The sequence below is a fragment of the Python bivittatus genome, unplaced genomic scaffold (assembly GCF_059951505.1).
Source record: "Python bivittatus isolate LINGU-HERP-01145 unplaced genomic scaffold, Pbiv_v1 ctg000670_np1212, whole genome shotgun sequence".
NCBI classification, from domain to species: domain Eukaryota; kingdom Metazoa; phylum Chordata; class Lepidosauria; order Squamata; family Pythonidae; genus Python; species Python bivittatus.
In genome coordinates this window covers 12,103,091-12,125,787 of record NW_028277094.1, presented here as the reverse complement: position 1 = coordinate 12,125,787, position 22,697 = coordinate 12,103,091, and the positions used below count along the sequence as shown (strand labels likewise).

General features: G+C 51.7%; 1 protein-coding gene across 5 annotated transcripts in view; it reads left to right on the top strand.

Annotated features, from left to right (window-relative positions):
- The window catches only part of PLS3 (plastin 3), a 35,711-nt gene that overhangs the window by 8,672 nt on the left and 4,342 nt on the right, over nt 1–22,697 (top strand). For 3 of the 5 annotated variants that reach the window (XM_088151836.1, XM_088151839.1, XM_088151838.1), the window contains exons 2-13: nt 14,196–14,283; nt 15,994–16,157; nt 16,785–16,914; nt 17,458–17,590; nt 17,734–17,815; nt 18,455–18,620; nt 19,715–19,857; nt 20,601–20,627; nt 20,747–20,842; nt 21,378–21,573; nt 22,041–22,119; nt 22,239–22,353. In XM_088151836.1, coding sequence (XP_088007962.1) covers nt 14,217–14,283; nt 15,994–16,157; nt 16,785–16,914; nt 17,458–17,590; nt 17,734–17,815; nt 18,455–18,620; nt 19,715–19,857; nt 20,601–20,627; nt 20,747–20,842; nt 21,378–21,573; nt 22,041–22,119; nt 22,239–22,353 — 1,398 coding nt within the window. In that variant the 5' untranslated portion in view covers nt 14,196–14,216. Of the gene's footprint in view, nt 1–7,101; nt 7,304–14,195; nt 14,284–15,993; nt 16,158–16,784; nt 16,915–17,457; nt 17,591–17,733; nt 17,816–18,454; nt 18,621–19,714; nt 19,858–20,600; nt 20,628–20,746; nt 20,843–21,377; nt 21,574–22,040; nt 22,120–22,238; nt 22,354–22,697 lie in introns of those variants that run through there. The other 2 variants (XM_088151837.1, XM_088151840.1) reach the window with 2 other exon arrangements.

The window sequence follows — 22,697 nt, the reverse complement described above, 5'->3', positions numbered from 1 at the left end:
CAGTAATGCTCAGAGTAAAATGTTGACTGGGTGGCTCCTGGTGGTAACACATTTTATGTTTTGTTTTGAAAAGGCCTGGAGTATTTCTCCTGCTTGGGTTGGGGAATGGAGAGAGATTGCCCAGATTTCTGGAGGTTTATCCAAGTTGGGGGAACTCTTGGAGTTTCCTCTCTTTTAGTTTTCCTTCTGATGACCTCTCTAGCCCAGGGATGAGCTGAGCAGGTTCCGTTCAGCTTGAAAAGCGACAGATCTAAAGGATCACTGGGCACAATTCCACGGTAGAGAACTGAGAGATTTCAGACTTTGTCTCAGAATCAGCTCCTCTAAATGTCCTTCTTGAGATGGAGAGAATGCCAGGAAGCCCTTCTGGGGATAGCGATTTGGGAGCTGGTGCATAATTGTTTTGTTTATCCCTTGCTCTTGAATAAGTCCTATTCCTCTTACGGAAGGAATCAATGAAATTCAGAGCGTGCTACTAGGAAAGAAGCTTTACAAAAAGGAAGAGAAAACATTGCATTTTGGCCTCCCTTCCAGAAATCCCGGATGAAATAGAAATCCGAGCTCTCCCTCTTCAGGCTGGAGGTCAGTGTTTCTCAACACAGCACAGCTGGCTGGGGAATTCTGGGAGTTGGAGTCCATCCCTCTGAAAGCCGCCAAGGTTGAGAAACACTGCTGTAGGGAAAGGCTCCGCAGATCAGAGACTCACCTTTCCCGTGGTTACAGGCATGGGAAGGGAGAAGGTGACAGTGAATTCCATCTACCTGAAGTCATTTGTTTTTTCCTTTTGGGAAGGGTTTTGCTTCATTTCGTTTCGTTTCGTCTCCGCCCGAAGTTGTCAAACCCCAGCTAGAACCAGGGCCCTCTTTTCCTGCGCGGGACTTCCGAAGGCTGCTCTTTCCTCAATTCGGTGGTGGGTTAGTCTGGAGAGAGCCTTGTCCCTTCCGCTCCCAAGGGAATGAAAACACCCCCCCCCCACCGATGTGCGGAAGGGATGAAGACCCTGCTCCTTCGGGACATTCAAACGCTCTGGAAATGGGTGGGGGGGGGCTTTTTTGCGGAGAGCAGGCAGAGCAGTAGAAGGGCCTCTCCCCGGATGCTCGTATTGCTGAGTGAAATGCAAATGTTCCCCGCCATGTGCAGAGGAAGGAATAAAGGGAGGGCTGTTGTGCCCAGTGCGATGTCTGCGAGCCAGACACAGGCAGCAGCTCCAGGGTTAGCAGCTTCCAAGGGGCCCCCTGCCCTGCCCTGCCTCACCTGGGAGAGCCCCCAGTTCCTCCCCTCCTCGCGCTGCATGTCCCCGAGCTCCTGTTTCGGAGGAAGCAGACACAGACGCAGGCGCCGGGGGAGGTACCTGCTCGGGCAGGTGACCCCTGGTCTGTAAAGATAAGCCCCAGACGGCTTTGCCGGGCCGGTTCTCACACATGTCCTGCTTGGGGCCGCTGCCCTGGCTCATCTGCAGGCTGCCCCCCAGCCCAGAGACTCCCGGCCTTTGCTTTCTGCTCGACCCCTCCAAAAGCTTTCCACTCTCCCGCCGGAGAGACAGGAAGCCGGGCCTTGTCACCAGTGGCGCTTCCCCTCTTCTGACCAGTTTGGATCCCATCCGGGCCCCACTGGGGCACAGCCATGGGAGCACCAAGGCGGTCCCGGGGGGGAGATGCCCGTCTTCCTGTTAGGGCCCCGGCAAGCAGGGGCCCTTTTTAACCTGTCCATGCCCGTGGCAGTGGCTGCATCTTTGGTAGTGAATTCTGCCAGTTAACCAAGAGGTGGGAGAAAAGTTTCTCTCTGCTCCAGAGTGCAGCTCTTCCGCCATTCAGGTTAAGTGCTCCTCCTTTAAAGGGGGAGAAGGATTTGCCCCCCGCCCTGGCGTCTTTTTTTCCAGCCCCAAAGACTGCGGCCTTCCCTCGCGGGGGCACTGCAGAGTCACCGTTTTGACTGTGCCTTTTCCGCCTCTTTGGCGCCCATTTTTCCCCTTCCCCGTGCAGTAGGAAAGCCGTGGGGGATTCTTCCCTCGGCTTGCAGTTGCAGTAACGTAAATTGCAGGAGCTGCTTGAGAACAGTCCAGAGGGATAAAACTTGGGGTCTGCGTTCAAATCTCCACTCCAGTGTAAAGGAGAAGCTGCTGTGTTGCAAAAGGGGGTATCTTGTCTGTTGGCGTCAACGGCAATGCTCTGGTCCGCATCCTTTCCCTCACCTGCCACCCATCCCCTTCCTATAAATTGGGCTTTCTCAGGACAGACTGGCCCAGCTTCCCTCTCCAGCAGCATTCCTCAGCTGTGCCTTCCAGATGTGCCGGACTACTGATCCTGCCCTTCCTGGCTTGGCTCTGTGGCTTGCTGCCTAGCAGGCACCTTTTTAAATCTTTTACTTAGTTTTCAAGTAAATCAGGGGGATAACAACAGCCCTGCTTGTTTGACTCCCTTCTCTCCTGGCCAGAACTGGGGAGTTTTGGGACCTTTAACAAGGTTAGATCCACTGCCAAGAGCCTCTCCGTTGCCGCGGCACAGACCTGCTTTTACTGATACCGAGCATTTCAGAATTGTGGGGCTGAAGGCTTCATCTGAGCACAGCGGCAACAAACGTCTTTCCTGAGGCCTCTAATAAGCTGCTTCGACCCATTCATTTCCTGATGCTGCCAAACTGAACAAAACGAGGCATGGTTTAAATTTAGCTCTGAGTCACGGGCAGCACTACTCTGCCTCAGAACGCCGGGCGAGGACTGGGAGAGCAGCTGCGGAAGTGAGGAACGTCTCTTGGCCGTGCCCGTATTGAAGAAGGCCCGGAGGCTGGGCTCCCTTTGCTTCGCTCTCATGGATGGAAGGAGAAGGAAGCGCGGTTCTCTGGATGAGGAGAGTTGATCTGCCTAATCTTTCAAGGGGTAGAGTGGGGCTCCGGTCCTGGGCATGGCTGAGATCATAGATGGAGGGGCTGCAGCAGTATGGCTCCTTGGCTCCAACCGCGCTGTGCGGACAGGGGAGTCCCAACACTTAAAGGTGGGACTTGCATGGCATTTCATGTGGAAGCCCAACAATAGGCTCAACACAGTTTTAGAATGGAGTGTGCACACATGCGCCAAAACAGGTCTGGCCCTGCCTTCCTTAGCAGCATGGCTCCCTCCATTGAACCTAGTTGGATGCCTCTCCAAAAACTCAAAGCCTCTTCCGAGCCACTAAAAGGCTGCTCATCTCAGGCTCAGATGTTTAAAGATCTTAAGTGATCACAGCCTGACTGTCTGCAGGGTTGTACCCTAAATTGTTTTGGGGAGGCACCCCTAACAAAGACACCCATGAGCTGGTCCATGCTTGGTCCCTGTGGAAAGAGCCTTCCCTTGTGACTCCCTGACGCTGAGGAGGAAATCCATTTATTTTGGTGAGGTGGTGGTGGTAGAGTTAGGTACTTTTCATCCTTGTAGATGGATTATTTAAAAGCTTTTTGCTTCCTTTGGTCTGTCCCAAGTGGCTCACCATTTCTTCTTTTATTCTGACTTTCCCCTCGGTCTTTCTGGAGGCCACTACCCTGTGCTCCTCCACCTGTTTGCCCTCCAGGAGATGACAGACCTCTTACAAATAACTGACGATGGCGAGACCTCTTTTGCTCCATGCAGGGTTCAAATCCTAGGGTTTGGAAGAAGATTCGGGACGCCTTCTGTCCCTGGCCAAAATCTGCAGTCTTTCCAGCTAGGGCAAGAAATCCTCACCGTCCCGGTCTCCCTGCAGGGATGGCGAGGTGGAGAAAAACAGGGCTTGCTGCACGGCGTCCGTTCAAAACTGCTGCGTCACCCTTTCCAGGAACAGCGGAGTGCCACCCCCGCCCCCCGCCTGTCTCTGCACCTCTGGAGGGAACGGAGTGCCGGAAAGCGAGCGGCCTTTTTCTCCAGCGGAGAGGCCGAGCTTGCTGAGACACGTTCCAGGAGGTGAGAGGGGAGTGCTAGGAAAACTTGTCCTCTCCTGGTCCAGGGCAGGGCTCGGGAAGCGATGCGAGAGTCTGTCGAGCTGACGTCCCGATGCCATTTCCAGGCCTGTCATTTTGGCCGGGCGCTCCTTGGGCAGGCGCAGAGCCGGCTCCTTCATCGCTTTTCTGCGCCTTTCTCAAAGGTGGAAGTTCCTCCACGGCTGCCTTCCTTCTCGTTTCCTTCCATCTTGATCTTCCAGTCTCTGCCTTTGCAGGATGCCTTTTGGGCGTGGAGCTGGGCAGCGGGTCTTGCTGTGCCAAGCAAAAACCGCTTGCGCCTGATCTCGGGGTCCCAAAAGTCTTGAGGGCTTAGCAAGGCCCTGCCAAGTTTCAACAAGGAATGGTTTCCCCAAAAAAGACCGAGCCTCCCCAGTTTTTCTTGATCTTGATCAAGGACACTTGTCCAATTTTAGTTGAATGCCTCTATTGCAGCGGCCCAGAATTCAAGACCGTGGATTATCTGCATATTTGGGAAGCTTTGGGCCACCGAAGATTAGCTTCTCTTTCAAGGCCAAACCACACTCGGCACAAATTTGATTGGGGAAGGAGGGGGAAGCGGTAGTACTAGCACTAGTAGCCGTACTAATGGTAGTGGCGGTATCTTCTGACATCGGCAGGAAATGGGAGAACTTGACTGAATCCTCCCTATTTTTCTGATTCAGGATGCTGTCAGCCTTGCAGCAGAGAACAGAATGGAGTGATCCTGCCCTCTTTTCCTATTTTGTTCCCAGATGAAAATCTAATAGTAATAGTTTGGGCATTAGAACATCTACACCGGTCAAAGGGTTAAGACATCCTGACTAATGTGTGGCTGGGGCACCACCCTTCACCCCAGAAGTCTTTTGAGCAACCTCTGAGGTGCTCTGCTGGGTGGTACTGAGTCCTGTAGCACCTGAGTGATCTTCTGGAGTGTCTTCAGAACAGATAAATCAGCTTCATTGTTGATTGCTCATTTGCAAAGGTTAGAAATGAGAGCCACGTGGGCGTGGCTGATCCCGCATCGGGGAGAAGACCCTTCCCTTTTAGCCAGACGATGCTCCTGGAGTTGGCAAAGGCGAAAAGCAGCATGTTCCATTATACAAGGATGAATGTGCCACCAAGTTATTTCGCCCTGCCCTGTGTGGAGCAGGACAACGCTGACCTTGGGTACTTCCGAAAAAAGCTGAGCAGGGTCAGCCCTGATTCCTATTTAAAAGAAAGCCACCAGCAGGTCCCAGGATGGTGGGATAGACTGGGAAGTGGAGAAACATCGCAGACCTGCAGCCCATTTGGATACTGCTGCTCAAAGAATGGCCGGGAGTCATTCAACCGGGGAGAGACTGGCTGTTGCTGAGCCCTCTCCGTGCCCCGACATCAGGCATTTCTTGGTGAATTAGATTTCTGTCTGTCCTGCCATTCAGGAAGGTGAACAGTGGAGCAAGCGGGGTGAAGGGCCGGGCGGAACCAGCCTTTGAATCCTTTGGTGGTGTGAGGTGGCCCTAAGCGGGAGATCCGTCTTTGCTGGAAGATGCCGATGGGGCATTCAGCCCTCACCCGCATCCCTCCAACGGCGCTGTTTTCGCTTGCCTGGAAGCCCTGCGAGTGCCTCCGCGAGGGGAGGGATCCCCCAGGGCTCTTTCAGCGGCACCGTCCTCCGGTAGCTCTCGCCAAGGGAGGTGCCCTGGCGCTTTCAGGTGCGCGAGAGGGCGGTACCGGCTGGTGCCAGACGCACTCTTGGGAGCTTCACGTGGCCTGGGAGGACTCGCTATCCCAAGTTCTCCCAGCCAGCCAGCGGTCTGCCACCTGGGTCCTTGGTGGGGGGATGGAGTAAATACAACCCCCATAATCAGGTGATGCTGGCGGGGGGAGAGAGAGAGGTGGCAGCCCTTCTTCCCCTATGCCCAGGCTTGGCAGGGCCTGCTTCTGACTGCTTGCTGAGACTTGCTGCCTAAGGGGGATTCCCGTCACTCAGGAGGAATTTTATTATTAATTTTCCACTGATTTCTAGGCCTTCCCCCAGGCTTCCTTACATTGGGGTGTGGGGTTTCTTTTGCTCCGTTTCTTCCCCCACCCGCACAACCAGACTCTCAGGGAGAAGGAGAGGGGCTTTCCCTGAGCTCTCAGATTCTGCAGTGTAACAAAAACCAAACATTTCAAAGAATTTAAAGAACTGCTGAATAAATCAAAATAAATTTGACAAAGGATTGCTCAGGAGATTGGCAGCACAAGGAGGTAAAAATATGAATATATTTTACAAACTGTCCTGGGTCTCTAGTTTGTGCTTTGAGACACTGGCTGAAGCCTTTAACATGATTCTCCGTGGCTGTGATAAATAAAAAAGTGTTGGAGAACAGTTAAAAAAGACTCTCCCGGGGTCTTAGAAAGCCAAACAGAGGCTCAGGACAGGCCTTCTGCAGCCAGCAGAAGCTCCTGCTGAAAAGTCATCCGCTCCCTGGATGGGGCACTAAGAGATGGAAATCGGGGGGGGGGGGTGACTTGCCCAGTCTGCCCCTTCAGGGCTTTCAGTTGAGTCCTGGCACCTTGACGGGAGCTCGGTGGGGGCTCTGAGCCCCCAGCCCTCCCCCTGAGTGGCTTTTGGGGGTGGGAAGGAGGGCTTGGAGCAGAAGGGGGGGCAGAAATTCTTCTGGGCCGTAATCTCTGAAACGCTTGGCGCCCAGCCCCGGTCTTTCACACACATCTCTCTTCCTCCCGAGGCACCTTGGCGCAAGTCCACTTTTTGAGAAAGTAGCAGTTAGATTTCTAGGTCAGGGCTAGGAAGAGCCGTGTGAAGCTGACTCACTTCTCTGGAAACTGTTTTGGCTCTCGGAGCGTCTTCAGCCGCGTGAAGCCTTGGGTGCCTCCATCCATGCGCCGTGGGGTTGGCAGGGCCGAGAGCCCTTCCCCCGTTGGGGGCAGAAAAAGGAATGCGGAGGGGTGGAAGAGAAGCACCAATGGCATGGGGGGGCGCCTGCAGTTCCCCAGCAGCCCCAATTGCCCTCTTCTTGCAGTTATAGATATCTGATGCATTCAGCAGCGCTGGCTTTCGGGGAAGCTGACGCTGCTCCGGCAGACGAGATCTATGATTTGTCTGCGGCAGGCGAGGAGAGGGCGGTGGGTGGTGTGTGTGTGTGCGTGCAAGTATTCAAGTTCTGCTGTGTAATGCACGGTTCCAGACCAAGAGGGCCGTCAGCAGCAGCCTTCTCTCCACACACCCTCATTTGCTGGCAGGAAATGTTTTGACTTGCTTGCCTAGAATTACAGCTGTAAAGAATGCTGGGCTTCCAGATTTAACTTTCTGGGCGTGGGAGAAGGTCCCATCTTGTGCCTGGGCTGGGCCGAAGAAGAGCCTGCTCCCTCTGGGGTCCGACCGGCCGAGGTAAGGGGGATCACGTCGGCCGGGTCCGAGCCTGGCCCGGTTCTGCTGCAGCGCGGGAGGAGGAACGTGGCGCCTCGGCTGGTCAGCCTCCCTCTCCTCCTCGCACTCAACTTTTCTCCTGTCTCCTCCGCCCTCGACTCTACAGTCTCAGGTTTCCTGCCGGTCTGCTTGATAGCAAGATGGAGGAGAGGAGCATTGGATGAAAAAAAGGGGGTCCCTGTGGGTTTTTTTCCTTCTGTGGCGTTCTTCCCTTCTGCTCTGTTTGGGGGGCCCGGTGGGGTTCACTGAGCAAGAGCCCTGCTTCTGGTCTGCTTCCTGTTGAATGCCACGGGAGGGTTGCCCTTTGCTCACAGCGCTGCGGCTGGGTGGACGGGGACGGCAACGTAGCACATCTGGAGAAGGTCTGAGACGGCGTGCAAGTCGCCTCACTTGGCAAGGAAAAACATCTGGCCGGTGCGTTTCTTTTGAGCAACCCAGCAGATGAAGCGGGGATCAAAGCAACCCAGAGGGGCCCTGAGCCTCGAAATGCCCCAGGGGCGCCCTGCAAATCCTGGCCCGGAGATGGCGGAGGGCTGTTGTTTGCCCCGCTTGCTCAGTCGATACTGTGCTGGCGCGACAGACGGTTTGTGTCTCGTAGACAGAGGTGTGTCGTCGTTTTCCAGCAGGAATTAAGTGCGTGGGTCATGAGGTAATGGCATATGGAAAACAGCTTTTTGTGTCTCTGGTTCGGAAACCGGTAATGTGATGCCCAGCAAGGACAAGCACCCTTAGCTTTGGGAACAAGACAGGGGAAGGGGGAAGGAAGCCACGGCCGGGCTCCTGAACGCCTCCTCTGCTCGTTGTGAGCTTTGCAATGACCCCGGGCCTCCCTCCGCGGTCCGAGCTTGCAGCCCTGCCCGGCACGGATCCCGATCGGCGTCTGGCCACCGCCTGCATGCCTTTTTGGATGGTAGCTCGTCCGGGTGACCCCCAGAGCAGACACGGCGTGTTAAAGCAAAATAGAGATGGCCCCATTGAAAATGGGAGAAACTCTGGAACAGGCTGGGGGGGGGGGCGGTCCTGTGCTGTCTTTGGTTCTACAGAAAAACAGCAGAGCCCCAGGTGACTTTCAGGTGCCAGAAGGCCCTTTGTGGTTTGGAAGAGAAAGAGCGATAAAGCTCTGATTTCTAAAAGCTGGAGAGGAGAAGTAGATCTCTGGAAGTGAATCAAGGCTGTGCTAATACCAGATAACATAATTCTGAATATTGATGCATCCCCCGTTCTCCACCCGGGGAGGGGCGTTGCATCTCTGGTTGCTTTGCTGTTCTTGTTCCGAAGAGGCTTGAAAATAAAGGCCCCGGGCTCTTCGTGGAGCACCCCCCCCGTTGGTTGGCTGGGGAATTCTGGGAATGGAAGCCCATGCATCTTAGAGTCGCCAAGGTTGGAAAAACCCGGCTCTGCTTTCTCAGGCAGGATCTGTGCCTGCATCAGACTGAGATGATGGGATGCAGAGGTAGCGAGATGACCTGTGGAAAAGCACGTTGTCTGGAATGCTTTGAAACAGACCAAATTGGACGTCTGATCCTGGACGCTCTTGCTTTTGACCGGCAGGGAGGCAAGCCCCCCCTTCCTTGCAAAGTGGCATCCATGCAAGCAAACAAATAAATAAAGATTATTTTTGGGGCGTAGCTTTGAGTCAGCAAGCACACAGCGGTGGGGAGGCTGCTGGATGGTGGGAGAATGTCTCCTTTTCTTCCGAGGAATGTCTTTGCCAGCACGGTTGGGAATTCTCCCCCCCCCGTTCCCTCCCTCCCCCTTCAGAACGTGCTTTCGATCTTCAGCAGTTTTTGGGCCGTGTTGATATTTATCTATTTATCTCGTGATTGTGGCAAAAAGACTGCTTCTGCCTGACTTCTGGGGAGGTGAATGACCTTGCTGGAGGAAATGTTTTCCGAGAGCATTTCCCTCCTCGGGAGGAGGCAAAATAAATGAATGAATGAATGAAATGAAATGTTTGGGTAAAGAACCCGCGAAGAGGGGTGGGGGGTGTAAAGCCCCTGGCTAGTTCTCCAGGTAGGAATGTGAAAAAGTGAGACTTTCCTAGGGTGAAGGCACTTCAGGAAACAGGCTTGCGAGAACTCTGTGCGATGCTGCACCGTTTGCGTTGCGTTATCTGCTGTTGTTGCTGCTGCAGCGGCGTCTGAACCGTTGGAAGATCCAAGAGATTAACCTTCCAGATGACTCCAGATTTGGTTACCGGACGGGCTTATTTCACAGGGCTGGTCAACGATGGATTACCTGGAGGGGGAGCACCCTTCTCCCCGGGGGTGTGGGCTATGGAGCGTGCAGGTGGCCTAAAACGAAGGGATAGGTTCTTTCTTGGATGCCCTTGAAAAAACTGAGCCCTTTTTTTATATAAAAAGAAGAGCTTTTGATGATGGAGGTGGACTTTCCATGTCCAAAGCAAATCTCCTTTTCATCTCCAGGTGCTGAGAACTTGTAAAGCATGCTGATGGCAAGGCATACCCCCCCGCCCCCCATCTGCCTGCCTGGGTTGATAAGAGCGCAAAGTGTTTCCTTCCCAGGCTGGAATTGGGGAGGGGGCTGGGATCACCCCTCTCTCACTGGAGCTGATCTTAGAAGGCTCTAAGGCAGTGTTTCCCAACCTTGGCCGCTTGAAGATGGGTGGACTTCAACTCCCAGAATTCCCCAGCCAGCATATGCTGGCTGGGGAATTCTGGGAGTTGAAGTCCACCCATCTTCAAGCGGCCAAGGTTGGGAAACACTGCTCTAATGCACTTCACTCCCCCTGCCCCCACATCTCCCAGCTGAAGGAGAAGATTGGAGCATTAGTAAATGCTCGGTATATCGTTTCCAGAGGACTTCTGTATTTGGCCACCCGTGTATGGATCCTCCTCCCCCTCCAAACCCATTTTGGCTGTTGCGCATTCAAAATATGAAAGGAATGGTGGTCCCCCTGACCAGAGCAGGGCTTGGCATGGGAAAACCCTGATTATGCTTAGCCTTCATTTGAAGGGCCCCACCGCCTATTTCAAAATATTTTGTTTTCCCACTGCACTGTGTCTGTGAGAACCCGTAGGAAGAGGTGCATCTGGAGAAATCGGTTCAAATTCCTCCTGGATCTCTCTTTAGCGAGATGTATTGGAAGGGTAGGAGTTGTGACGCAAGGTTTCCCGCAGCTGAACTGTTTTCAGTGGAGCGCTGATATATCTTGGTGTGCGTTCGGGTGGAGCTTCTCAGGGTTTTTCTCACAGCCCATTGGTGCCCCAGAGGCGAGGCGTCTTTCTTCGCTGATAATGGAGAAGTTTGCAGCTGGTTTCCATAACTGTTGCTTGGATCTTTATCAGCCTGGGAACCAACACTTACCTATGGGTGGCCCTCTGGGTGCTGCAATAGTGGGTTCCTGCCTTGGACAGGGAGATGGACTAGAGCAGGGTTTCTCAACCTTACCAACTTTAAGATGTGTGGACTTCAACCCAGGCATGCTGGCTGGGGAATTCTGGGAGTTGAAGTCCACACATCTTAAAGTTGCTGAGGCTGAGAAACCCTGGACCCTTGGTTGCTCTCCAAGAGTTCTAGATGACCCAAGAGCCCACTTCTCCTTTTTAGGGACTAGCTGTGTGCAAGAAAAATCAGGGATGTGCCTGCTCCTTTCCAGTGTGGAAGAATGGGAGACTTTCTCTAATGAGAGGCGTTTCAATACCCTTTAAGCTAACATTATTCAGGAGCCCAGAAATGTTAAAGCTGTTATGTGTCATACAATAAAAACCGTGGTTCCCCCACAAAACATCCCAAGCCCTGGAATGGAAATTTCCCAAAGAAGAGCATTGGATTGGGCAATCTCTGGCACCAGTCCTCTGAATACTCATACTTTGAGTACAATTTTTTGGGTGGGAAGAGAGGAGAATTCCTCTGAAGGTCCAATATTATTTAAATCAAGCAATCACCCAAAGTTCTTCTACTGAGAATGTCAAAAACAATGAACTTCTGCTGTCTTGCTGCTGTGTCTTGTTTTGACATTAAGGTCCCTTCCCCTCCTTTTTCTTTTTCCTGCCAATGCCAGTGGTGTGAACTCCCTCCCCTCCCCAAGATGCTCCTTGGCTTTGGGGAGACCTGAGTCTCCGTTCAGGCGGAGGTCCAGTCCCGCTTAGACCTCCCACCCACTCTTCCCTTTCTTACCACTTCCATGTTCGAAACAGAGAAACGCAGGCCACCCTAACTTCAGCAAAGCCAAAGGAAATAGCACATGAAGAGAATCTGGGGAAACAGGGCTGGAAATTAAAAGGCGCAGAAGAAATGCTTATCCTCTCACCAGGAGGCCCTTGCATGTGACTACTCGTGTGCAAGACTGAGCTCCCCACCAGGGCTCCACAGCCAATTACGATAACAGAGAGCAACGTCTGCAAAGTCCTTTTGTGCGATACACACCAAGTAGGCTAACTTAGTTTCCCCTACTAATGCCCTCCAGAAGTCTAGGACTGCAACTCCCATCACCACCGGCCAGCCAAAACCCAAATGTTAAAAGTCACAGCCATTCGGGAGGTGAAAATGGATATTGGCTGTTCCATGCCTGTTGGCAGAGAGAAGGCCATCTTGACTTTGTCCTGGCCCCCATCCTGCACATTCTGGTGCGGCTGTTGGTGGGTCCAGCCTGAGTCAGGCTGATGTCATTGGGGCTGGCTACTCCCTCCAGATTGTCCTCCTTGCTGGGCGTTCCCTGACCTTGTGGTTTACTCCTACTAGTAAAAGCAACACTTAACTAATTAGCGAATGAATACCTCCTTGGGTTAAATACACAGCAGTCTTGTCACCAAGACCCTGGTTAGATTTATTGTCTGCATTTTTGTAAGTGGTAAATTCTATTCAGTTTTCCCGAAACTGAGTCTGGGGCTAACCTGATGGGGTGCATTTTAAAACTGGATAATTTCACTTAACGCATGGGCCACGGAGTGTTGTGCAATGATCTTGCACTGGCTGCATACAGGGACAGACAGCATCTTTGGCGAAGAGAGAATTTAGCAAGCAAGGAAACAGTTCGTCCCTTCGGGCTGCAGAGAGGCTGCTGCAGAAAAGTGGGAGTGGGCTCGTCCACAAACATGCCCTCCCACCCCATCAGTTTACCAAGAGGAAGATCTGCTTACGGAGAGGAAATCTCCCTACCCCACAAAAAACCAAAATTGCTCCAGAGGTGCAGAAGTGAATCCGTCTTTCTGCTCAAGAAAGGGAGAGAATTGCCCCTCTCTTTGGAGTCACAAAGGAACCGGGTGCCCCTTTGACTGTCTTGAGAAGGTGAATTGTCTTTGGATCACCTATCAGTTCCTTGACCTCAGCTTTCCAAAAATATTTGCCTATGGTTTGGTAGTTCTAAATTTCTGGTGGCCCTTTTCCATTTCCTTCAAGTAAAGGCCGGGGGACGTTATGAACGGGTGGGTCCTTTCCTCCTAAAAACTTCACAGCGACGTATTCCTGCTGGCTTCGGCTCTTCTTTTATGCCTTCCCCTCTCAGCGGGTGACCCCCAACGTTACAACGCAGATCAGGAAGAAGAGCACCTGTTTCTAATCTCGCGCTCTCGCCTGCTCGGGTGCTGGACCGGTTGGGCAGAGGAGGGAGTTCCTGCCTAGTGAATCAGAGGTTATTTTCCTTCATCTCTGAATGCAGCTATGAATGGAAAGTTCCCGGCGCCGAGGAGGCCTGCCACCTCTTTGTGTGTCGAGTAGTGTTTCAGTTTGGGGACGAGGCTGAAGAAGGGCAGCGCGCTGGCTCCTGAAACACTGGTGCAACAGTAGCCAGGACGATGGTGGAGTCGATGATTCTCTGGGTTGCAAACCTGTTCGCTGCGCTGGATGGCTTGCAGCTGGAAAATGTGCGAGGCGCTGCAAACAGGCAGGGGAGGCTCCCTGTGCCTCTTCCAGCAAGACCTGCTGGCAGGCAGCTAGCTTTGGCCACGCAAACGGACTTGTCGGTCAGGGCTGTTTTTCGAGCACGCTTTTCCCTGACCAGAAAGGTCCACTGGTGTCCCTTCCTGCTGTTCGTGATTCGAGTTTTTTCCAGCGTTTTGCCAGGTTGCTGAGACAGGTGGGCTGAGCCTGGGCCCAACGGGAATCACTTGCTTTGCCAAGGGGGGTAGCTGACTTTAATCCTGGGTAGTTGCTCCTTCCCAGGGGGAGGAGAACCTCCTAAAGACCTCCCTGCTGACACCCCGAAACTCCCGGCCGGCCTTGGGTCGGTTTCCGTGCTCAGTCCAGCCCCCCTCCCAGCTCTGTTGCATTTGTGCTCTTCGTGGGAGGGTGGGGTAGAAATGGGAAGAACAAACAAGGCAGGATGGCCGAGCGTTTGCTAGGACCTTGGGAACGCAGTTTGCAAGGCTTGTTTATTTGCTTAAGACCTTGACGTCCCTGGGCAACAGAAAGCCAGGACTGATAAACCAGTTTGAAAAGATGATGGAATTACAAGTGGATCTTTTCAGCCAATGCAAAGTGGCTGAAACAGCTTTTCTTTTAGAGCTGCCGCAGTTGTAAAAAAACAAGGTGCCCTTGTGGTTAACGGATCCCCAGGAAGCATCGGTAAATTTCAGGGTTTACTGTAGCCAAAAGGTCCGGAGTCTGGTAGCGTCTTCTTTGATTAATTTTGTGAGCTGTGGCTCTCCATCCCGGGGTTTGTAATGTAGAATTCTTCCTCAAAACTCAAGCGGTACTGAGAATTTCTCTGCATCAGGTGGGAGGTGCAAGTCTTTAGCAACGGAATAACATAACCCTGGCGAAGTTAAACAGCCGGACTTCTCGTCTGTTGGGTTACCTCTATGGATTAATGAATCTCGTTGGATGTGGGTTTGTGTTCTTCACTTACTGATCTCTCTCTCTCTTCTCTCTCTCCCCCTGCTCCTTTTTTTAGGTGGTGTTTTAATGCACAAAAATGGCCAGCGTTACACAGATATCCAAAGATGAGTTGGAGGAACTCAGGGAGGCGTTTGCCAAAGTTGGTGAGTGGTTTTGGGCTTTCCAGCATCATGAATGGTGCATTTAGGTTGGAGTGATTCCCTAGAACAGTGCTTCTCAACCTTGGGAACTCTAAGAGGGGTGGACTTCAACTCCCAGAATTCCCCAGCCAGCATTAAGAGTCCACCCCTCTTAGAGTTCCCAAGGTTGAGAAGCACTGCCCTAGAACATCGGTTTTTGCCATCACGAACATTTTCTGATGCCTCACTTGCTTTTCACCAGCTACATTTATTTAAGTTCTGATTTGGGTAAAGAAGTCATAATGCTCACCATTGACCTCGGTATTTTGGGCTCCTTTGATAGACACCCTTCACTCCCAAAAATTCTGCTCTTCAAGTGGGGTCAGCCCCATTCACCATCTTGAGAGGGAAAGAACCTGCATACAGTTTCTCTCGCGTCTTCTGAGCGTGGATGGTGGAAGAGTGGATAACGTACCCCGCACCCTTTCCGTCCCAAAATAGCCTTTCTAAAAAATGACGGCTGTGTTTCCTGGCCGTGCAGAAAAAGTACCTCTTTTCTCTCTGGGTTCATTCTGAAATGAGTCACAGAAACCTGAATGTATCAGTCTTGCAAATAATTCTGCAGAACTTAATAGCTCCAGTGCATGTTTAGTGGTCAGGCTCGCCGTAGGCGCTTTGATGAGAAATAACATTCAGAAAGCCACTGCCAATTCTGAACTCTCTGCACAGCGACTGGCGGCTTGCAAGACTCTCGGGAAGGAGGCCAGCTCGAATTGTCTCTCACCTGGTGCCAAGTTGCAGAAGAGAGAGGCTGCCCGACTTGAGTCTGCTGCTGGGTTTAAACAGAGGGAATCTTGGCATGCAACGCAGGGGATGCAGGCCTGTTTTTCCCAAAGGCCAGGACCAGAATCATCCCTGTTTTGGGGTCCCAGTTCAGAGCCTACCCGTAGGAAAACCTAGAACCTCTGCCACAATGCCCATGGCTTTCGGGAAGCCAGGTGTGGCGGCTTTGCAGTGCCCCTCGTGGGCGAGCTGGACCCAGAGCAGAAAAGGCAAAACCCAGCACCTCCAAGGACATTGGAAAGCAGAAAAGAGAAGCTGGCCGCAGTCTGGTCAGCAGGGAACTGAGGTTGTAACTGATCCATCATCAGCATTTGTTGGGGGGTTTTATCTAAACCACCTTCGCTGGCAGGGGGTTTACAGCGGTATGTGAGCCCAGCCTTGAGGATCACACAACAGGGTTTATGGCCATCTTCAGCCACACTCCAGATGCGTGAACTCAACTCCCAGAATTCTCCACGGTGGCCACGGTGGCTGAGGAAGGAGAGTATCTGGGTTTGGGAAGGCTACTTTATGGCTTGGTAGCAACTGATGTGTTATCGTTGATTTATTATTGTTTGTCTAAGGCCCCTGTTTTGTTTGATTTTTGTTGTCTGTAAGATCACTTTAGTCTGGGCTGCCCGTTTGGTTTGATATTTTATCTGTTTTTATGGATTTTCCTGTTTTGTATACCACCCAGAATCCATTGGAGTTGGCTAATAAATTCAAATACATAAATAAAAATAAATTAACTGGATCTGGTACTCGCAGTTGACCAGAAAGTGGCCAGTGGCCTCAGATGACTTTGGATGGTGGGCTTGTGGGACAAAGGCAGGACTAGGGGGGCTTTAGATCAGACCCCTGTGTTGCTCCGGTCCTTACTTTACCATCTCCTCTTTGTCTTTCACCTGAAAGATCTCAACAGCAATGGATTTATCTGCGATTATGAGCTGCACGAACTCTTCAAGGAAGCCAATCTTCCCCTCCCGGGGTACAAAGTCAGAGAGATCATTCAGAAACTCATGATTGATGGGGACAAGAACAAAGACGGAAAGATCAGCTTTGAAGAGTTCATTTATGTAAGGCTGGAACCGTCCTGATGTCGGTCCTCTGCATCCACCCCTCTGATCCCCAAAACTCTGAGCGTCGGCTTTTCCTGGGAGACCATCCAGCTCTCGTTCCTTCAGCCCTTAATCCATGTATTTATTCAGCCTATTATTATACCACCCCGTTACAGCTATTTTCTGGGTAGAGTACAACACAGTTGAAATGTATGAAGCAATAAAGCCATATTGAAAACAGCAGAGCCAGCAATTGGGGGTGGGGGGTGTGCTCAGAACCAAAGTTATGCTGGGTTAATGCAGAACCTTGCCTTTAGAAGGTCCCCTTGGGCCTGTTGTTTCTCAAAAAACATTGCCGCTGCTCCCGAGACCTGCTGCTGAAACCGAAGGGACCCTCGGAGGAGTCTTCGGGGTTGGGGTGGGACTCTTCTGCTGCCCGGTTCCCCCCTCGCGTCGTGCCCAGAAATTCTTCTGGGTTGTATCCCAAGATTATACTAGATCCTAGCTAGTTAGGACTTTGGCATCTGTGAAGCAACACAAAAACCTTCCTGGCGTTTACCCCAACCCTCCTCGCCCTGGTGCCCTCCAGATGCTTCCGCAAGTCCCTCCGGGCCCTGAAGTAATGGTGCTCGTTTACACTTGCAGATCTTCCAAGAAGTGAAAAGCAGCGACATTGCCAAGACCTTCAGAAAAGCCATCAATCGGAAGGAAGGCATCTGTGCCATTGGGGGCACTTCGGAGCTCTCCAGCGAAGGGACCCAACATTCGTACTCAGGTACCGCCTGGGAGGTTCAGCTCACCTGACTGCCTCTGCCAGGAGCGTTCCTGGACGAGGCCCTTTTCTGCCGCTCTCGCACCTGCCCTGAACTTTTCCCAGCCACCCTAACACGTTCCGTAGACAGCACCGCGCAGATACTTTCTGTCGCCAAAGTCCCGATCGTTAAACCCCTTCCAGTTTGTTTCTCTCGTCCACCTTCTTTGACAGACCTAATATCCGTTATGTCGGTAGTTCCGATTCTTGAGTGACCGACCGCAGGGAGAAAGTCTGTCTCAGGATGGCTTTAATAATTAATGCAGCATCGACTGAGGTGTCCGCAGGGGGAGAGGGGGCAAACAGGGCGAGATGGTGGAGATGGCAAACCCCACCTCTTCAACATCAGCGCCCTTGCAACAAGGGGAGGACGTGCATCGTGTGTCACGTCTGTTCTCGTGCCTTTGCGAACTGCTGTCCCCCACCCCCGGGTGTCACTGGGCTTTGTGCGTGGTGCGTTCTCACTGGTGTCTCGGGCGTTACTCTCGGAGCCTCTCTCTACTTTAGAGGAAGAGAAATACGCCTTTGTGAACTGGATCAACAAAGCTTTGGAGAATGACCTGGACTGCAAGCACGTCGTTCCTATGAATCCAAACACGGACGACCTCTTCAAAGCCGTCGGGGACGGGATTGTGCTGTGGTAAGGCCGCTGCTCTGGGGCGGTGCAGATGGTGGGCGGCGTGCAGGGGAACCGCTCAGGGAGCTGCGGAAGCTGAAGAGAGACTGTTTGCAATGCCCTCTACGCCAGTGTGGGTATTTACTTTCCTTCTTGCCTCCCTTCAGTAAAATGATCAACCTCTCTGTTCCTGACACAATTGATGAACGAGCCATCAACAAGAAGAAACTTACCCCATTCATAATTCAGGTGGGGATCCATTGTTTTCCAGGTCTTTCCCTCCCCCCCCACCGGCTTAAATAATACCGGATTTGTTCATTAGCCAAGGGAATGGCTACAGGAGAGTTGGGCTTTGTGTGCCTTTAATTATTAAAAGGGGCTTTTGTGCTGTCTCTTTGTTGGGTATTGAAAGCAGAAGCCTTCCCAACAAAAGAGAGGCTGCTCAGTAAATATTAATTGCGATCAAAGAGGAAGACCGACTAAGGCTGTGTTCGGCACTGATGAAAGCGGAGACGCTATCCGACCAGCTTTTCAGTTAGACCCCTTCCTCTCTTTTCCTTCTTCTGTCTTGTCTTTTCTCTCTCCCTTTCTTGATCAGTTACCAGAGTCTCAAGCCTTATCTTTCTCCGGCAGAGTGAGAAAGCTGCGGGTTTCTGTGTTGCTTGCAACTTGCTATCACTGTGTTCAAGGTTTGCAACGCAGGGAATTTTAAATATTACGTTCAGCGAGGCCTTCGTTTGACGCCATTCGTGTGGGGGTGGGGGACCGATTTGTGGTCATTTCAGGTGTTGCCATGAGCTGATCTGAATCTCCCTCCCAGAGGATTCTGGTGCTGCAGAGCCTCCAGGCTCCATATGACATCCTTCTAAATGGCTCCTTCGCTTGCAGGAAAATCTGAATTTGGCTCTGAATTCTGCTTCCGCCATTGGGTGCCACGTGGTCAATATTGGCGCAGAAGATTTAAGGGAAGGAAAGCCCCATCTGGTCCTTGGCCTGCTCTGGCAGATCATCAAGATTGGCTTGTTTGCAGACATAGAGCTCAGCAAAAATGAAGGCAAGAGAACCCCCTCCGGGCAGGGGACAAGCCCTTGTGCAAATGGCCGTGTAACTGTGCCAGTTTCCACTGTTTGTTGTAGAGGGCACTGAATGGGTGGGAGCATGGCTGGATTAGTCTTAGACTGGGAAGACTTGAAGGACGGGATAAAAATGTAAAAGGATGGTAAGAGAGTTGTGCTTAACACTGACTTATCTAAGCACCGTGCAAGGAGTGGGGTATGCCAGCAGAATGTCTAACCCAGTGTTTTTCAAACGTGGCCACTTTAAGATGGGTGGACTTCAACCCCCATAATTCCCCAGTCAGCATGGGGAATTCTGGGAGCTGAAGTCCACCCATCTTAAAGTGGCCAAGTTTGAAAAACACTGGTCTAAACCGATGTCTAACTATCACTTAAACCAAAGTATCTCCTAAACTTGCTAATTCAGAATTGCATCCCACTTCTTTCTGGGTAAGGATGGGATGGCAAACTTTGTTTTCTAAAGGCCAACCTTTTGGCAGGAGAAGTTTGCTCCCTCCCTCTTAGAATACTAAAGTAGATGCTCTCTCTCGGCCAAATCTAATAAATTGGCTTTTGCTTCTCATAAATTAAGACCCTTATTTGACTTTATTTTGGTTTCATAATCCAGCATAATCAAAAAGGAAAAACATCTGCCGAGGACATAACCCTCAAAGCTGTTAGTTTGCTTCCCTTGTAGATAAAGTTAGAGATCAAATCTAAGGCTAAGATTTAGCGGAGACCATTTAAAGTCTTCTAGTAAGCCACTGGGTGCTAAGTTGGTTTCTCTGGATGTTTCCGAGAGCCAGCATGGTGCTGTGGTCAAGGGGTTGGACCAGGACTGGGGAGGCCCATGTCCAAATCTACCCTTAGCCCTGCAGGGTCATGGGGTGACTTTGGACCAGTTCCCTCAGCCTAGACTCCTCACAGGGTTGCAGTTGTGGGAATCAAATGAAGGGAGTTCTTCATGAGCTCCTGGGGGAAATGAGGGGTTACATCCAAGGCAAACGAAGTACGTTCATCGGGGAGGGTGGAACCATGAACTGGGGGCCTCCAGCGAGACTCCTCTCCGTTCCTGTGTTGCTTCTCTTTTCAGCTTTGGCTGCCTTGTTGCGCGATGGAGAGACCTTGGAGGACCTGATGAAGTTGTCCCCAGAAGAGCTTCTCCTGCGGTGGGCCAACTTCCACCTGGAGAACGCTGGGTGGCACAAGATCAACAACTTCAGCTCCGAGATAAAGGTATTGGGGGTCTCGGTGGGAGTATGCCCAAACAGGTCTTCCCTTCCTCTAGAGGGGAGCTCTAGAGTTGGACGCCCTGCCAGGGAGCCCTTGCCTGGATATATTTGCCCTGGTCTGGATTAAGTGACTTGGACAGTGCTATTACTGGGGTAGCAGTAGCCACTGCCTCTATTGGGGCCCAGGTGGAACAAATGTTGCTCTCCTCTCATCCCGCTTCTGAGTAGCTGGGAGCACGGTCAAGGCTTCCCAGCAGGAGAGTGGGCCCACATCGTCTTGAGGGGTCTCAGTTAAGACGCTGCTACTCTGCCAGCTGTCTACGGCATTTCCCAAGACATGGGTGTCCCGGGGCAAGGGGCTGTATATCTGAGATGGAGGCTATTGCTGGAACTGGGGTGGGACAGGGGGATGGGCTACGGTCTGCTTCCTCTGTCAGCTGGAATTGGGGAGATGTCTGACCGTGCCATCTTCCTCTAGTGAGTGCAGCCCGTTGCTCCTATCTCCATCCAACAGTTGCCACAATGGGGACTGTGCCCCCAAGGTGTAGATCTGTCAGGGGCCGAGGCGTGAAAACCTTGGTCCGTTCCTTGCTTGCGGAAGTGTCAAAAGGTTGGGCGCACGCAGCCTCGGCCTTCTCTCCGTCCGAGTGATTGTCCATCTAACGTTCTTAATTCTCTTCTCTCCTATGCTGTCCGGACTGCCTTTCACTCTCTCTCCTTTGCTTTTTCCCCTTTTGATTTTACAAGCTTTCCGACTTCCATAACTCTGTTAAGGTACAGGAACCATTCCTCCTTCCAATTAACATGTTCCGTCGCGTGGGATGAGTTCATAGCGTTGGGCTGGAAAAGCCCAGCTGCGTCTCATGCCTTTTTTCTGATCCTGCCTCCTCCAGGACTCCAGAGCGTACTACCACCTCCTCAACCAAATTGCCCCCAAAGGACAGAAGGAAGGAGAGCCACAAATCGATATCAGTATGTCAGGCTTCAACGTGAGTATGGCCTGTTGGGAATCTTGAAACTCCCGGGCTCCCAAAGGGTCTACCTTTCAACGAATAGTTAAAAGAAGCTGTATTTCCCACCAAATGATTTCTATGGCCAAACTTTTGTGGTTATTGCAAGATCCTTCCCAAGTTATGTCGATTGTCTTCTGTTTTCAAGTGCTCACTCTTCTGTGCAGCCCCTAGCAACCTTTAATCCAGGGCACAATGGCTGCTTTTTGCCATCCAAATACATCTCATGGCTTATTTGAAGACCTTGTAGAAGGAGAGCCATGTTAGTCTATGGTAGCTGTCAAGGGCATCTCCACAGGGAACTCCTCCCATCAGGAGCATCTCAAAGACAAGATTGGCCACCTCAGTCGTGTGATCATGGCTGCCCTCTTGGCTTTCTTGACATCCCTGTGGGCCCTGCTGCCCTCCAGATCTCAGAAACCGCCTCTGAAAAGACTTGCTCCCAAGGCAGTGGCTTCATCTAATCAGTGTTAGAAAGCCCCCCTGTGCCATTCCTTCCTTCCTTTCCCCGCAGGAGAAAGACGACCTCAAGAGGGCCGAGTGCATGCTCCAGCAGGCAGATAGGCTGGGCTGTCGGCAGTTTGTTACCCCGGCAGATGTTGTGAGCGGCAACCCCAAGCTGAATTTGGCATTTGTGGCCAACTTGTTCAACAAGTACCCAGCCCTCACCAAACCTGAAAACCAAGACATTGACTGGACACTGCTGGAAGGTGAGAACTTTCTCCTGCAGTGTGATTAATGGAAGGGTGGGTGGAGGGAAGGAAGGGAGGAAAACAGATGTTTCTGGAAAGGCCTGCAGTCAGCCCTCTTTCCTTGCCCCTGAAGTCCTGTGCCAGCTGGGACATTAAGCTTTCCACTTTCAACACTTCTGGAGGATGCCAGTTCATCAAAGCCTTCAGTGGTCCTTCCTCCAGACTTCCTCCCTCTGTGGGTGTTGCTGTGGATGCCCTCATCTTCAGAAGATGGTGGGAGAAGGCCCTCTTTGGAAGCCTGTCTGGTGTAATCATAGCTACCTCTTAGTTGCTATTTGCATCTTGGTGCACCTGAAGATTTATTTTCCTCCTTTCTTGTTTCAAACGTTCTTAGGACAGTGGCCTTAGTTCTGTGTCTGTAGTGTCATCCTTGTGTAGAGAAGCAAAGATAGATTTCTTAAATAAAGTGGCTCTTTGTATCTTAGGTGAAACCCGTGAAGAACGGACATTCCGGAACTGGATGAATTCCCTTGGCGTAAACCCTCACGTGAATCATCTCTATGCGTAAGTCTTGTTTTCATTCATGAGGCCTTGTTGGAATGACCAGGATCCCATCGATCAGGTCTTCTTTGAAAACTAGACTGGTCATTTCTCAGTGAGTAAATTTCTGCTTTCTGTTTCAGTGACCTGCAGGATGCCCTGGTGATTTTGCAGCTCTATGAAAAGATCAAAGTTCCTGTTGACTGGAACAAAGTCAACAGACCTCCATACCCTAAACTTGGAGCAAACATGAAGAAGGTACTGGGGCTTGTTTGCTTCCAATCTAGCCATTTTCAAAGTTCAGGGAAATCTTGTTGCTTTAGCCTGTGTTTTTAAAGTACTTCCATGTGCTGTCTCAAACCTGAATAGTGTTCTGCCCGTCACTCATTCCACAACCAGGCAGAAGAAAGGAAAGGCAGAAGAGCCAAGGAAAGTATTTTCATCCTGGAACAGTTTAGCCCCAGAGCACCCCATTCCAAAGCTTTTGGAAGTGGCCTGACTCTGTTTTGAAGTTGTAACACTTGGAATGGCCTCTTCCAAGGTCAGAACATTTGCGCACCTCCAGGGGTAGGACACAAGGGTGACTGCGTCCTACTGAAAGA